The sequence below is a fragment of the Scomber scombrus genome, chromosome 14, assembly GCF_963691925.1.
Source record: "Scomber scombrus chromosome 14, fScoSco1.1, whole genome shotgun sequence".
In the NCBI taxonomy this organism is placed as follows: Eukaryota; Metazoa; Chordata; class Actinopteri; order Scombriformes; family Scombridae; genus Scomber; species Scomber scombrus.
The window spans coordinates 28,642,614-28,659,501 of record NC_084983.1 but is presented as its reverse complement, the minus strand read 5'-3'; the positions used below and the strand labels follow the sequence as shown (position 1 = coordinate 28,659,501).

At 36.0% G+C, this 16,888-nt stretch overlaps 2 protein-coding genes across 2 annotated transcripts; both read right to left on the bottom strand.

Moving 5' to 3' along the window:
- Positions 1-8,878: 8,878 nt before the first annotated feature.
- LOC133993577 (olfactory receptor 8G17-like) lies at positions 8,879-9,835 on the bottom strand. The gene has a single exon (XM_062432567.1). The coding sequence runs from the start codon at positions 9,821-9,823 to the stop codon at positions 8,879-8,881; it is 945 nt and encodes a 314-aa protein (XP_062288551.1). The 5' UTR covers positions 9,824-9,835.
- A 1,582-nt stretch (positions 9,836-11,417) lies between these two features.
- On the bottom strand, positions 11,418-12,365 carry LOC133993865 (olfactory receptor 8G17-like). Its single transcript, XM_062432968.1, has one exon. The coding sequence runs from the start codon at positions 12,360-12,362 to the stop codon at positions 11,418-11,420; it is 945 nt and encodes a 314-aa protein (XP_062288952.1). The 5' UTR covers positions 12,363-12,365.
- Between the last annotated feature and the right edge of the window lie 4,523 nt (positions 12,366-16,888).

Here is a 16,888-nt window from a genome sequence, read left to right as displayed (position 1 = left end):
GTTAACATTATACAGTGTAGGACGACCAAAATCATGCTACACAACAAGGGTCATCTGATAATCATACTACAACAGTTATTTCAGAAAAATGTGTTTTTGCATATTTTGGGGGGATTATATTGTGAAAAATCGTCAATAGCGTTAACATTATACAGTGTAGGACGACCAAAATCATGCTACACAACAAGGGTCACCTGATAATCATACTACAACAGTTATTTCAGAAAAATGTGTTTTTGCATATTTTTGGGGAATTTTATTGTGAAAAATAGTCAATAGCGTTAATATTATACACTGTATACTCACCAAAATCATGCTACACAACAATGGTCACCTGATAATCATACTACAACAGTGATTTCAGGAAAAAAAATCTTTTTGCATATTTTTAGGGAATTTTATTGTGAAAAATCGTCAATAGCGTTAATATTATACAGTGTAGGATGACCAAAATCATGCTACACAACAATGGTCACCTGATAATCATACTACAACAGTGATTTCAGGAAAAAAAAAAGTTTGCATATTTTTGGGGAATTTTATTTTGAAATATCGTCAATAGTGTTAATATTATACAGTGTAGGATGACCAAAATCATGCTACACAACAAGGGTCACCTGATAATCATACTACAACAGTTATTTCAGAAAAATGTGTTTTTGCATATTTTTGGGGAATTTTATTGTGAAAAATCGTCAATAGCGTTAACATAATATAGTGTAGGACGACCAAAATCATGCTACACAACAAGGGTCACCTGATAATCATACTACAACAGTTATTTCAGAAAAATGTGTTTTTGCATATTTTTGGGGAATTTTATTGTGAAAAATCGTCAATAGCATTAATATTATACACTGTATACTCACCAAAATCATGCTACACAACAAGGGTCACCTGATAATCATACTACAACAGTGATTTCAGGAAAAAAAATCTTTTTGCATATTTTTAGGGAATTTTATTGTGAAAAATCGTCAATAGCGTTAATATTATACAGTGTAGGACGACCAAAATCATGCTACACAACAAGGGTCACCTGATAATTGTACTACAACAGTCATTTCAGAAAAAAAAATCTTTTTGCATATTTTTGGGGAATATTATTGTGAAAAATCGTCAATAGCGTTAATATTATACACTGTATACTCACCAAAATCATGCTAAACAACAAGGGTCACCTGATAATCATACTACAACAGTCATTTCAGAAAAATGTGTTTTTGCATATTTTTGGGGAATTTTATTGTGAAAAATCGTCAATAGCGTTAATATTATACACTGTATACTCACCAAAATCATGCTAAACAACAATGGTCACCTGATAATCATACTACAACAGTTATTTCAGAAAAATGTGTTTTTGCATATTTTTGGGGAATTTTATTTTGAAATATCGTCAATAGTGTTAACATTATACAGTGTAGGACGACCAAAATCATGCTACACAACAAGGGTCACCTGATAATCGTACTACAACAGTCATTTCAGAAAAACATTTTTTTTGCATATTTTTTGGCGAATTCCATTGTGAAAAATCATCAATAGCGTTAATATTATACACTGTATACTCACCAAAATCATGCTAAACAACAAGGGTCACCTGATAATCATACTACAACAGTGATTTCAGAAAAATGTGTTTTTGCATATTTTTGGGGAATTTTATTGTGAAAAATCGTCAATAGCGTTAATATTATACACTGTATACTCACAAAAATCATGCTACACAACAATGGTCACCTGATAATCATACTACAACAGTTATTTCAGAAAAATGTGTTTTTGCATATTTTTGGGTAATTTTATTTTGAAATATCGTCAATAGCGTTAACATTATACAGTGTAGGACGACCAAAATCATGCTACACAACAAGGGTCACCTGATAATTATACTACAACAGTCATTTCACAAAAATGTGTTTTTGCATATTTTTGGGGAATTTTATTGTGAAAAATCGTCAATAGCGTTAACATTATACAGTGTAGGACGACCAAAATCATGCTACACAACAAGGGTCACCTGATAATCGTACTACAACAGTGATTTCAGGGGAAAAAAAAGTTTGCATATTTTTGGGGAATTGTATTTTGAAATATCATCAATAGTGTTAATATTATACAGTGTAGGATGACCAAAATCATGCTACACAACAAGGGTCACCTGATAATTGTACTACAACAGTCATTTCAGAAAAAAAAATCTTTTTGCATATTTTTGGGGAATATTATTGTGAAAAATCGTCAATAGCGTTAATATTATACACTGTATACTCACCAAAATCATGATACACAACAAGGGTCACCTGATAATCATACTACAACAGTGATTTCAGGAAAAAAAAAGTTTGCATATTTTTGGGGAATTTTATTGTGAAAAATCGTCAATAGCGTTAATATTATACAGTGTAGGATGACCAAAATCATGCTACACAACAATGGTCACCTGATAATCGTACTACAACAGTCATCTCAGAAAAATGTGTTTTTGCATATTTTTGGGGAATTTTATTGTGAAAAATCGTCAATAGCGTTAATATTATACACTGTATACTCACCAAAATCATGCTACACAACAATGGTCACCTGATAATCATACTACAACAGTTATTTCAGAAAAATGTGTTTTTGCATATTTTTGGGTAATTTTATTTTGAAATATCGTCAATAGCGTTAACATTATACAGTGTAGGACGACCAAAATCATGCTACACAACAAGGGTCACCTGATAATTGTACTACAACAGTCATTTCAGAAAAACATTTTTTTTGCATATTTTTTGGCGAATTTCATTGTGAAAAATCATCAATAGCGTTAATATTATACACTGTATACTCACCAAAATCATGCTACACAACAAGGGTCACCTGATAATCATACTACAACAGTGATTTCAGAAAAATGTGTTTTTGCATATTTTTGTGGAATTTTATTGTGAAAAATCGTCAATAGCGTTAACATTATACAGTGTAGGACGACCAAAATCATGCTACACAACAAGGGTCACCTGATAATTATACTACAACAGTCATTTCACAAAAATGTGTTTTTGCATATTTTTGGGGAATTTTATTGTGAAAAATCGTCAATAGCGTTAACATTATACAGTGTAGGACGACCAAAATCATGCTACACAACAAGGGTCACCTGATAATTGTACTACAACAGTGATTTCAGAAAAAAAAAGTTTGCATATTCTTGGGGAATTTTATTGTGAAAAATCGTCAATAGCGTTAATATTATACACTGTAGGACGACCAAAATCATGATACACAACAAGGGTTACCTGATAATCATACTACAACAGTTATTTCAGAAAAATGTGTTTTTGCATATTTTTGGTGAATTTTATTTTGAAATATCGTCAATAGTGTTAACATTATACAGTGTAGGACGACCAAAATCATGCTACACAACAAGGGTCACCTGATAATCATACTACAACAGTCATTTCAGAAAAACATTTTTTTTGCATATTTTTTGGCGAATTCCATTGTGAAAAATCATCAATAGCGTTAATATTATACACTGTATACTCACCAAAATCATGCTACACAACAAGAGTCACCTGATAATCATACTACAACAGTGATTTCAGAAAAATGTGTTTTTGCATATTTTTGGGGAATTTTATTTTGAAATATCGTCAATAGCGTTAACATTATACAGTGTAGGATGACCAAAATCATGCTACACAACAAGGGTCACCTGATAATTATACTACAACAGTCATTGCACAAAAATGTGTTTTTGCATATTTTTGGGGAATTTTATTGTGAAAAATCGTCAATAGCGTTAACATTATACAGTGTAGGACGACCAAAATCATGCTACACAACAAGGGTCACCTGATAATTGTACTACAACAGTCATTTCAGAAAAAAAAATCTTTTTGCATATTTTTAGGGAATTTTATTGTGAAAAATCGTCAATAGCGTTAACATTATACAGTGTAGGACGACCAAAATCATGCTACACAACAATGGTCACCTGATAATTGTACTACAACAGTGATTTCAGAAAAAAAAAGTTTGCATATTTTTGGGGAATTTTATTGTGAAAAATCGTCAATAGCGTTAATATTATACAGTGTAGGATGACCAAAATCATGCTACACAACAATGGTCACCTGATAATCGTACTACAACAGTCATCTCAGAAAAATGTGTTTTTGCATATTTTTGGGGAATTTTATTGTGAAAAATCGTCAATAGCGTTAACATTATACAGTGTAGGACGACCAAAATCATGCTACACAACAAGGGTCACCTGATAATCATACTACAACAGTGATTTCAGGGGAAAAAAAAGTTTGCATATTTTTGGGGAATTGTATTTTGAAATATCATCAATAGTGTTAATATTATACAGTGTAGGATGACCAAAATCATGCTACACAACAAGGGTCACCTGATAATTGTACTACAACAGTCATTTCAGAAAAAAAAATCTTTTTGCATATTTTTGGGGAATATTATTGTGAAAAATCGTCAATAGCGTTAATATTATACACTGTATACTCACCAAAATCATGATACACAACAAGGGTCACCTGATAATCATACTACAACAGTGATTTCAGGAAAAAAAAAGTTTGCATATTTTTGGGGAATTTTATTGTGAAAAATCGTCAATAGCGTTAATATTATACAGTGTAGGATGACCAAAATCATGCTACACAACAATGGTCACCTGATAATCGTACTACAACAGTCATCTCAGAAAAATGTGTTTTTGCATATTTTTGGGGAATTTTATTGTGAAAAATCGTCAATAGCGTTAATATTATACACTGTATACTCACCAAAATCATGCTACACAACAATGGTCACCTGATAATCATACTACAACAGTTATTTCAGAAAAATTTGTTTTTGCATATTTTTGGGTAATTTTATTTTGAAATATCGTCAATAGCGTTAACATTATACAGTGTAGGACGACCAAAATCATGCTACACAACAAGGGTCACCTGATAATTATACTACAACAGTCATTTCACAAAAATGTGTTTTTGCATATTTTTGGGGAATTTTATTGTGAAAAATCGTCAATAGCGTTAACATTATACAGTGTAGGACGACCAAAATCATGCTACACAACAAGGGTCACCTGATAATTGTACTACAACAGTGATTTCAGAAAAAAAAAGTTTGCATATTCTTGGGGAATTTTATTGTGAAAAATCGTCAATAGCGTTAATATTATACACTGTAGGACGACCAAAATCATGATACACAACAAGGGTCACCTGATAATCATACTACAACAGTCATTTCAGAAAAACATTTTTTTTGCATATTTTTTGGCGAATTTCATTGTGAAAAATCGTCAATAGCGTTAATATTATACACTGTATACTCACCAAAATCATGTTACACAACAAGGGTCACCTGATAATCATACTACAACAGTCATTTCAGAAAAACATTTTTTTTGCATATTTTTTGGCGAATTTCATTGTGAAAAATCGTCAATAGCGTTAATATTATACACTGTATACTCACCAAAATCATGTTACACAACAAGGGTCACCTGATAATCATACTACAACAGTGATTTCAGGAAAAAAAAAAGTTTGCATATTTTTGGGGAATTTTATTTTGAAATATCGTCAATAGTGTTAATATTATACATTGTAGGATGACCAAAATCATGCTACACAACAATGGTCACCTGATAATCATACTACAACAGTCATTTCAGAAAAAAAAACTTTTTGCATATTTTTGGGGAATATTATTGTGAAAAATCGTCAATAGTGTTAATATTATACAGTGTAGGACGACCAAAATCATGATACACAACAAGGGTCACCTGATAATCATACTACAACAGTCATTTCAGGAAAAAAAAAAAAGTTTGCATATTTTTGGGGAATTTTATTTTGAAATATCGTCAATAGTGTTAATATTATACAGTGTAGGATGACCAAAATCATGCTACACAACAAGGGTCACCTGATAATCGTACTACAACAGTTATTTCAGAAAAATGTGTTTTTGCATATTTATGGGGAATTTTATTGTGAAAAATCATCAATAGCGTCAATATTATACACTGTATACTCACCAAAATCATGCTACACAACAAGGGTCACCTGATAATCATACTACAACAGTGATTTCAGGAAAAAAAAAAGTTTGCATATTTTTGGGGAATTTTATTTTGAAATATCGTCAATAGTGTTAATATTATACAGTGTAGGATGACCAAAATCATGCTACACAACACGGGTCACCTGATAATTGTACTACAACAGTTATTTCAGAAAAATGTGTTTTTGCATATTTTTGGGGAATTTTATTGTGAAAAATCGTAAATAGCGTTAATATTATACAGTGTAGGATGACCAAAATCATGCTACACAACAAGGGTCACCTGATAATCGTACTACAACAGTTATTTCAGAAAAATGTGTTTTTGCATATTTTTGGGGAATTGTATTGTGAAAAATCATCAATAGCGTTAATATTATACACTGTATACTCACCAAAATCATGCTACACAACAAGGGTCACCTGATAATCATACTACAACAGTGATTTCAGGAAAAAAAAAAGTTTGCATATTTTTGGGGAATTTTATTTTGAAATATCGTCAATAGTGTTAATATAATACAGTGTAGGATGACCAAAATCATGCTACACAACAAGGGTCACCTGATAATCGTACTACAACAGTTATTTTGGGGAAATTAGTTTTGATATAATTTGAGATTTTTTATATTAAAAAATCTTCAATATCGTTAATATTATACAGTGTAGGCCGACCAAAATCATGCTACACAACAATGGTCACTTGATAAGCTACTTTTTTTAGCTGTAGTTTTACAAACTACATTTCTCCATGGTTAGTTTGTTCAAACTACTGGCAGGCGGAACTACATGTAGTTTTACAAGGTATGCTTGCAAAGTAGCTTCCCCAACACTGAGGAGAGGAGAGGAAGAGCAGAGGAGAGAAGAGGAGAGAAAGAGCAAGGGAAAATGAGAAACCCGGGTGCGTGGGGGCCCATCTAAGATTATCTCGTCCCGGGCCCAGGCAAGACTGTCAGCTGGCTTGGTCTGGATGGTTCATAATGTAGCAGCTAATCAGAAATGTTTTTTGGCCCTAAACCAGTAAGTGCTTTATAAACCAACAGCAGTATTGTAAAGTTAGTTCTTTGAAGCCAATATAGGTATCTGACAACTGGACTGAAATGATCCACTTTCTTAGTTTAAGTGAGGACTCGGAACAGAAGCATTCTGAATCTGTAACTGGTTTGAGTCTTGCATCAGACCTTTATTGTATTCCCCACACCAAGGAAAAACCGACATAAAGTAGGTCTTCGTAAGTCTTCAATATGCCTTCATATTTATTCTTTGCTAACACTTAGGTCCAAAATCTCCCATTTCCCATAGGTGTTCAGTTGGGTTGACATCTGTGGACTGCAAAGGCCATATCATATGATTCACATCATTTTCATACTCATCAAACCATTCAGTGACCCTTTGTGCCCTATGGATGGGGGCATTGTCACAACACTCCCATGAGGCTACACATAATTCATCATAGGAGAAAGGTGATCACTCAGAATTTTGTATTGATTTGCAGTGACCCTTCCCTCTAAAGGGACAAGTGGACTGACATCATTGCCCCACAGCATAACTGAGCCACCAAATCCTCTAACACCTTAGGTTTTTCCTTTAATTTGCGCCCCGTCTGTAGCTTTTGATTGGCTGAAAGGTGTGGAATAACTTTTTTAAACTTTAGTTTTTTAGCTCTAATTCAATATGTCTGTATTAAACTGTAGGTAAAGAAGGGAACTTAGATGAGACTAAGTTAAAGAGCTGGAAGCCAGGGTTATTCACAGTGCCGTGCATAGACATTTTGGGGGGCAGGTGCTCAGTGAAAAATAAGGGCACTTTGTGCGGCATGTGGAACTGCTGGCTGCCTTATTATAGCAGTGTGAGACACAAAAAAAACATTACAGGCACATGTTGAATGTAATTGTATATTTATTTATGTCAATATGTTAATATCAATTGGACTATAGAACTGATCAGTCAATCACTGTTGTCTTATTTGTCTGGAATATACACACATGGAGAGGTTTTTAGCAAGCTAGGCAGCTACAATGATAGATCAGTGTACTGGTTGCAAAATAAGAAACATGTTTTTTCCCGTCAGAACAAAAGAAGTGTACAAAGTGTCATTTTGAAGTGAGGAGTGAAGAGTGAGCAAATCTCTAAAGCAGCATTCTCCTCGGTGGTCATCACGTCATATCTATTATTGATTTGGGCTAGCGTCGCTATAGCTTGGCAACTGAGGCTTAGGTTAGGAGGCAAACAATACACTCGACTCGTTTCATTTATGTTTTACCTGGCTGGTGGGGCAGAGGAAGAGGTGTGTGTGGGCTGCAGCTGTGCACTGCTGCTGCAACTCGCCTCCGTTTGTGTCCGCTCTGCGCGTTCACGTTGACAGAGGAAGAGAGGTGTGTGCGGAGGAGGAGGGGTGGGGGCTCATAATCGTCGAGCATTTATTATCATGTCAACATGGGCCACATACAGTACACTGTTTAAAAAAAATAATAAAAAATTTCAAAAGGGCACTTGCTTGGTCCAGAGGGCAAAGGGCAGGTGCTATAGCACCACTTAATGTCTATCTGTGCACGCCACTGGTTATTTATGTATCCACTACCAACAAAAATGGAAAAAGATAAATATATAAGATATTAAAACGATATGGAGTTGTAGATTTTGACAATAAGTCAGTTAGTTCACTTGCTTTTATACTTTAGCATTACAGCTGTCAAAGTGTTGATATCCAAATGGGTGCCTCAAATTATATGATATATGGGATATCAGTTGAAATTACAGCTGTGCTTACAAATTGTTTTTATAGTGATGGAAAAATCTTCTTGGACTCAAACAACTTTGAAAATAATTTTTGTACCTCTTTGGACTGCAAGCCATAAATAATAGGGTTTAGGCTGCCAGGGATGATATGAAACAAAATGGTACAGAGTTTTCTAAAGTCTGTGTACTGGGGAAAGCGATGAAGAGTAATGATAGAAATTCCATTGAAGACCACAATCAAATACATAACCAGATGAGTGCTGCAGGTCTTCAAGGCTTTACTGTTCAAAGACTTGTTCTTACTAGTCAGACAGACTACTGTAATCTTAGTATAAGTGAGAACAAGGCTGCCTATAGAAGTTGTAAGTAAGACTACAGTGAACAGAAAGCCATAGACATTATTAATAAACACACTCTCACAGGAGAGTTTAAATAAGGAGGGATTGTCACAGTAAGGATTCAAGATCAGAGTCCTGCAAGTATTTAGCCGTATGGTCAGACCGAGCAGAATGCCAACCCAAACAAGGGGCACTCCCCAGGCAGAAATTGTCAGTTTGATGACCATCTTGTCGGTCATTATGACAGCATAGCGTAGAGGATTGCAAATGGCAACATATCTGTCAAAGGCCATAATCATGAGCACAGTATGTGAAGTGGTGCCAAACAGGTGTGTAGTGAAAGCTTGTACTACACACTCATAGTAGCTAATGAGGCGTTCAGAGGAAGGCTTCAACATGTCTATAAGCAAACGAGGCAATAAGTTAGTGTTTCCAAGTATGTCATTAAATATCAGGTTGCAAAAAAGCAGATACATAGGCTGGTGAAGGCTCTTGTCTGTGAAAATCAGAAAAGCAATCCCTATATTGGCAACCATTATAAACAGATAGGAGAAAAAGAAGAAGAAAAAAAGAGGGTAAATAGAATCCTTTGAAACATTTAACCCTTCCAGCTGTAGTGTGGGGCTGTTGTAGGTGTAGTTGTCCATTAACCTGAAAAAAACAAAACAATGCGCTTATTGTCACATGTAATGTCTAGGCAATCTACATATGAGAGATAATTTTAAATCATTTTAAAACAGAACAGAAATGTCCTTGTTATTTTTTTAGCAGACACACTGATCAAGGATTGCCTTGTACAATTCATGATCTTTAGTGCCATATCAATGAAAGCTGAATGAATGAATAGTATTTATATACATTTTGTCTTTCATCAGAAATTATGAGACAAAGTCAAAAAGATTGTGAAGAAATAGTTTTTTGTAGATCAGTAATACCTTTTTGTGTCTCTGGTTTCAGTCCTCTGGTTTCTCTTTCTTGTGTCTGGTAATACCCACCAGCACCAAACAAGATGTTCTCTGCTGCAGTGTTTTATAGACATGTTTTTACTCCTTTGTTACCTTGGATTATATCTGATGCAACATTAAGTTGAAATACACAACATGTTGCCTCACATTGTTCAACCTTTGCCTTTTTTACCCAGCTAGTCTGCTTCAGAGCAGGTTAATTTCAGAGGATAAGGTAAAAACTTTTTTCAAAGATGTATAAATAATTTTTTAAAACAAGGTTTCTTATGTGATTTGTTTTATTTTCATTGGGACAAAATTACCTTAAACCTGCAGTTTTTAACTATTACATATCAATGAACATTCGTTACATTCAAGCCCATGCCAAACAAGTGGATCAAATTCTAATAGTGAAATGAGTCATTTTGCGGGGAATTTATCCACCGTTTAACAGCCACAAAAGTAGGTTGTTATGTACTGGCCATCGGGCATACTTTTTATAAATCTCAGCAGGAAAAGGCCAAAATAATTTTTGGTTCAACGATTGGTTCCATCTTAGGCAATTTAGGAATCGATGCACAGCTCAAATCTGAATATCAAATCTATGCTACCTCTGTCAGTCTCAGTGACCCCAGAAAGTTCTGGGGATCAATTAAATCATTGTCTGCTCAAAACTTTAATGATCCTGCATTATTAAGCGCTTAGCCAAAGTGTCTGATAGTGACATGGGGCTATAGAACCGGTGAACCCAGGTGCATGCACAGATAATGAGACAGGAATAAGGCAAATAGATATTTATTGTTATTCACGAAAATCGTTAACTCATCAATATGCTCCAGAGTGGGCTGGCCATCTCTCTTAATGCATCATCCAAGTAGTTGGTATATCTTGATTTATGTAAAGCCATTCTAGACAAACCTCATATCTTTGCAATCTTATTTCATTGAGTTCATCTTCCAATCAAAATCGTAGATACAGAAGACACTTTCTGTCTATAGGATATGGATATGGAATGAAAGCTTTTCTGTTTTCTGCTCCAGCCACTTGGAATAATTTGCAGAGGGAAATTAGGTTAGGACTAAAGATTAATTTAAAGAACAAACCGGATGACCATGTATAGAGGCACAAAGAAGAGACATTTTATTACCTAGCTGTACTGTAAAGAATGAAAATGGGTTGAACATATATGTATTTACAAGGAACAAACACCAGAACACAAAATACAGTAGGATGCTATTAGTTAACACATTTTATTATTTGTGTTATTAGATTTACAAATGAACCTTGGAAATGGTCCTTACTTTGTGTGCAAAATTTTCTTGGGCTCAAACATCTTTGCCAAAGATTTCCGCATTTCTGCGGACTGCACGCCATAAATAATAGGGTTCAGGCTGCCAGGGATTATATGAAACAAGATGCTACTGAGTTTTCTGTAGTTTGAGTACTGAGGGAAGCGATGCAGAACAATGAGTGACATTCCACTGAACACCATGATCAGATACACAACCAGATGAGTGCTGCAGGTCTTCAATGCTTTACTGTTTAAAGACTTGTTCTTACTGGTTAGACAGACTAATGCAATCTTAGTATAGGTGAAAACCATGCTGCCTATAGAACCTGTAAACAGAAATACAGTGAAAGTGAAGCCATAGACATTATTAATAAACACACTCTCACAGGAGAGCATAAAAATTGAGGCATTGTCACAATAGGGATTTGTGATCAGAGTCCTGCATCGGTTCAGCCGTATGGTCAGACCGAGCAGAATCCCAACCAAAACAGAGGGCACTCCCCAGGCAGAAACTGTCAGCTTGATCATCTTCTTGTTGGTCATTATGACAGAATAATGCAGAGGATTACAAATGGCAACATATCTGTCAAAGGCCATAATCATGAGCACAGTGTGAGTAGTGGTACCAAACATGTGTGCAATAAAAGCTTGGATCACACACTCATAGTAGCTAATGAGGCGTTCAGAAGAAGGCCTCAACATGTCTATAAGCAAACGAGGCACTAGGATAGAGTTTCCAAGTAGGTCATTAAATGGTAGGTTGCAAAACAGGAGATACATGGGCTGGTGGAGGTTCTTGTCAAAGAAAACTAGAATAGCAATGCCAACATTTGTAACCATTATAAACAGGTAGGAGAAAAGGAAGAAAAGAAAAAGAGGGTATGTAGTTTCTTTTGAAACATTTAACCCTTCCAGCTGGAGCATTACGCTGTTGTAAGTGTAGTTTTCCATTAACCTGAAAGAATGGAACAATGTTCTTATTGTCACATGAAATGTCTAGACAATCTACCAATGACACATCATTTTCTAGAGACAGCACCGATTGTACAATTAAACCCAACAGAAACTTAAAGCTTTTTCTAGATATTAATCAATACCAGGAGATTGTTTGTACAATACAGTCTTTTAGTATTTCTGTAACAATCAAAGCTGAATGAGTAAATGCATTTCACACAAGTTTTCTCTTCAATAGGAAGTAATATCAAAAAATTATAAAAAATTGTGAACAAACTGTTTCTAGTAGACCTGCAAACCCCGTTTGTATTTCTGGTGTCTGGTAATACCTACCAGCACCAAACAAAATGTTCTCTGCTGCAGTGTTTTATAGAGATGTTTTCAGCTCTTGGGGAATAAATCATTGTTGCATAATATCTGATGCAACATTAAGGATCATTAATTTGGCCATTGCAACTGTAAACAAGTTGAAATATATTATTAATAATAGTAATAATAATAATAAACTTTATTGGCAGCAAAACACACAAACCAAAATAATTGTATTATTAAAAAACAATTTGAGTAATGTTTTTAATTAAAAGTTACTGTTTTTGTCTTCATTTTTAATGTTTTTTAAATCCAACATTATTTTAAATAAGGATAACTTCAATGAGTCTTTGAGTTTAGATAAAAGTTGTAATATTTAAATGTAGGAAAAAAACAAGAACAGAAAAAACGTTAAGATTCAAATTAAACCAGGAAAGGCTCTTTGATAAAAGTATGTTTCAAGAAGGGACTTAAAAGAAATGACTGATTCTGCTGACCTGATTTCCTCAGGTGGATTGTTCCAGAGCCTCCGGACTTTTACTGCAAACACTATCCCCTGTAGTTTTCAGCCAGGACTCTGGAACAGTCAAAGGATCTCAAAGTGTACCAGCACATATGGCACTAAAAGGTCAAATATATAGGTGGGAAAGAGGCAATGAAGAGCCTTAAGATCAATTCTAAAACATACTGGGAGCCAGTGTAAAGAAGCTTAAACAGGAGTGATGTCATTACTATAAAAATCGGTGTAAAAGACGCACCTTTAACGCAATATTTTTTCATTTAAAAGTGGGGTGCGTCTTATACACTGGTGTGTCCTATTCACCAAAATGCAGACAGAAGTCAGATCTGGATATAATTATAGGTAAGGCAAGGCAAGGCAAGGCAGTTTTATTTATATAGCGCATTTCATACACAGTGGCAACTCAATATGCTTTACATAAAACAAACATTTAACAGAAAAAATTGAAAAAAACATGGAATTTGAGAAATAAAAATAAAACCCAATCATCCAACACATACATACCCCCCCCCACCCCCCCCACACACACACACACACTAATAATAAAAACAAAGTACAGAAACATAGAAAGAGAGAGAAATAAAATACTATAATAGAGCATTAAAAATAAGATTGCAGCATAAAATAATGATTTGCTTTAAAATCATTAAAAGGACATAGAGTGCAAATGAAAGATTAAAATGTAAAGTGCTTTGAAAGAGCTCAATCATAAGCACAGGAGAAGATACGTTTTTTTAACCTGGATTTAAAAATATTCACAGTTGGGGCTGATTTCAGTTCTGCCGGTAGTTTGTTCCAGTTGTGTGCAGCATAACAGCTAAAAGCTGCTTCACCATGTTTAGTCTGAACTCTGGGCTCCACTATCTGACCTGAGTCAGTAGATCTCAGAGCTCTACTGGGTTTATATTTTACTAACATGTCATTCATGTATTCTGGACCTAAACCATTCAGTGATTTGTAGACCAGTAGCAGAACTTTAAAATCTATTCTATAGCTGACTGGGAGCCAGTGTAAAGACTAGAAATGGAGTAATGTGCTCTGATCTCTTTGTTCTGGTCAAAACTCGAGCTGCAGCGTTCTGAATGAGCTGCAGCTTTTTAATGCTTTTTTGTGGGAGTCCAGTCAGAAGACCGTTACAGTAGTCGAGTCTACTGGAGATGAAAGCAGGAATCAACTTCTCCTGGTCTGTTTGAGACATAAAACCCTTCACTCTGGATATGTTCTTAAGCTGATAGAAGGCTGTTTTGGTGATTGATTTGATATGACTGCTGAAGGTCAGATCTGAGTCTATCAGCACGCCAAGGTTTCGGACTTGGTCGCTAGTTTTTAGAGAGAGTGACTCGAGATGTTTACTGACAGCAATCCTCTTCTCTTTATTGCCGAAAACAATTACCTCAGTTTTGTCCTGATTTAATTGAAGGAAATTTTGGTTCATCCAATATTTACTTGCTCTAAACAGTGACACAATGACTGTATTGGACTGTAGTCATCCGGGGACAGTGCTAGGTATATCTGCGTGTCATCTGCATAACTGTGATAGTCTACATTAGAGTTCTGCAGAATTTGACCCAAAGGCAGCATATATAGACTGAACAGAAGGGGTCCAAGAACTGACCCCTGAGGAACTCCACATGTCATAGCCACTCGATCGGATTCATAACTTCCAATGGTCACAAAATAACTCTGCTCCTCCAAGTAGGACCTGAAACATTCTAGGACTGTTCCGCTGAGTCCTGCCCAAGTTTCCAACCTGTTCAACAGTATACTGTGATCCACAGTGTCAAACGCAGCACTGAGATCCAACAGGACCAGAACTGACACCTTGCCTGAGTCAGTGTTTAACCTTATGTCATTTAACACTCTAATAAGAGCTGTTTCTGTACTGTGGTGAGGTCGGAAGCCTGATTGAAATTTGTCAAAAAGGCCACTGGAGTTCAAGAAATTGCTGAGTTGATTAAAAACCACTTTCTCGATGATCTTGGCTATAAAAGGAATATTTGAGATAGGTCTGTAGGTAGTGTTGGGGAAGTTACTCAAAATGTCATGTACAGTGCATCCGGAAAGTATTCACACTCCTTCACTTTCCCTACATTTTGTTATGTTACAGCATTGTTCCAAAATGGATTAAATTCCTTGTTTTCCTCATCTACACACAATACCCAATAATGACAAAGCCAAAAAGGTTTTTTAGAAATTCTTGCAAATTTATTAAAAATAAATAGCATGTACATAAGTATTCACACCCTTTACTCAGCACTTTGTTGAGGCACCTTGGCAGCGATTACAGCCTCAAGTCTTCTTGGGAATGAAGCTATAAGCTTGGCACACCTGTATTTGGGGGATTTCTCCCATTCTTCTCTGCAGATCCTTTTAAGCTCTGTTAGGTTAGATGGGGAGCGTCGCTGCACAGCTATTTTCTTTATAGAGATGTTCAATCGGGTTCAAGTCTGGCCTCTGGCTGGGCCACTTAGGGACATTCACAGACTTGTTCCGAAGCCACTCCTTCGTTGTCTTGGCTGTGTGCTTAGGGTCGTTGTCCTTTTGGAAGGTAAAGCTTCGCCCCAGTCTGAGGTCCTAAGTGCTCTGGAGCAGGTTTTCATCAAGGAACTCTGTGTACTTTGCTCTGTTCATCTTTCCCTTGATCCTGACTAGTCTCCCAGTTCCTGCCACACAGCATGATGCTGCCACCACCATGCTTCACTGTAGGGATGCTATTAGCCAGGTGATGAGAGGTGCCTGGTTTCTCCAGATGTGACGCTTGGCATTCAGGCCAAAGAGTTCAATCTTGTTTTCATCAGACCAGAGAATCTTGTTTCTCATGGTCTGAGAGTCCTTTGGGTGCCTTCTGGCAAACTCCAAGCGGGCTGTCATGAGCCTTTTACTGAGTAGAGGCTTCCGTCTGGCCACTCTACCATAAAGGCCTGATTGGTGGAGCGCTGCAGAGATGGTTGTCCTTCTGGAAGGTTCTCTCATATCCACAGAGGAACGCTGGAGCTCTATCAGCGTGACCATCGGGTTCTTGGTCACCTCCCTGACCAAGGCCCTTCTCCCTGATTGCTCAGTTTGGCGGCCAGCTCTAGGAAGAGTCCTGCTGGTTCCAAACTTCTTCCATTCACGAATGATGGAGACCACTGTGCTTTTCAGTACCTTCAATGCTGCAGACATTTTCTTGTTCCTTTCCCCTGATGTGTGCCTCGATACAATCCTGTCTCGGAGGTCTACAGACAATTCCTTTGACTTCAAGGCTTGGTTTCTACTCTGACATGCACTGTCAACAGTGGGGACTTATATAGACAGGAGGGTGCCTTTCCAAATCATGTCCAATCAATTGAATTTACTACAGGTGGATCAGTGGAAACAGGATGCACCTGAGCTCAATTTTGAGTACCATAGTAAAGGGGGTAAATACTTATGTACATGCAATATTTCAGTTTTTTATTTTTTATACATTTGAAAGAATTTCTAAAACAACTTGTTCAGTTTGTCATTATGGAGTATTGTGTGTAGATCAGGCAGGGAGTTCCGGTCCTCTGAAATGATGCCAACGCGGAAGTAACTTAAAACTGCATTCTATCAAAAGGCCACCAGGGGGCGACCGTTTTGGTGTCAAAAGGACTTCCGTCTCTATACAAGTCAATGGAGAATTCACCAACTTCTCACTTGATTTCTAACCTCAGTAAACGTTTTCAAAATG

What these genes read in the sequence shown, in the direction of transcription:
- LOC133993577 (XM_062432567.1), bottom strand. Translation starts at nt 9,823, where the DNA reads ATGGACAACTACACCTACAACAGCCCCACACTACAGCTGGAAGGGTTA.
- LOC133993865 (XM_062432968.1), bottom strand. Translation starts at nt 12,362, where the DNA reads ATGGAAAACTACACTTACAACAGCGTAATGCTCCAGCTGGAAGGGTTA.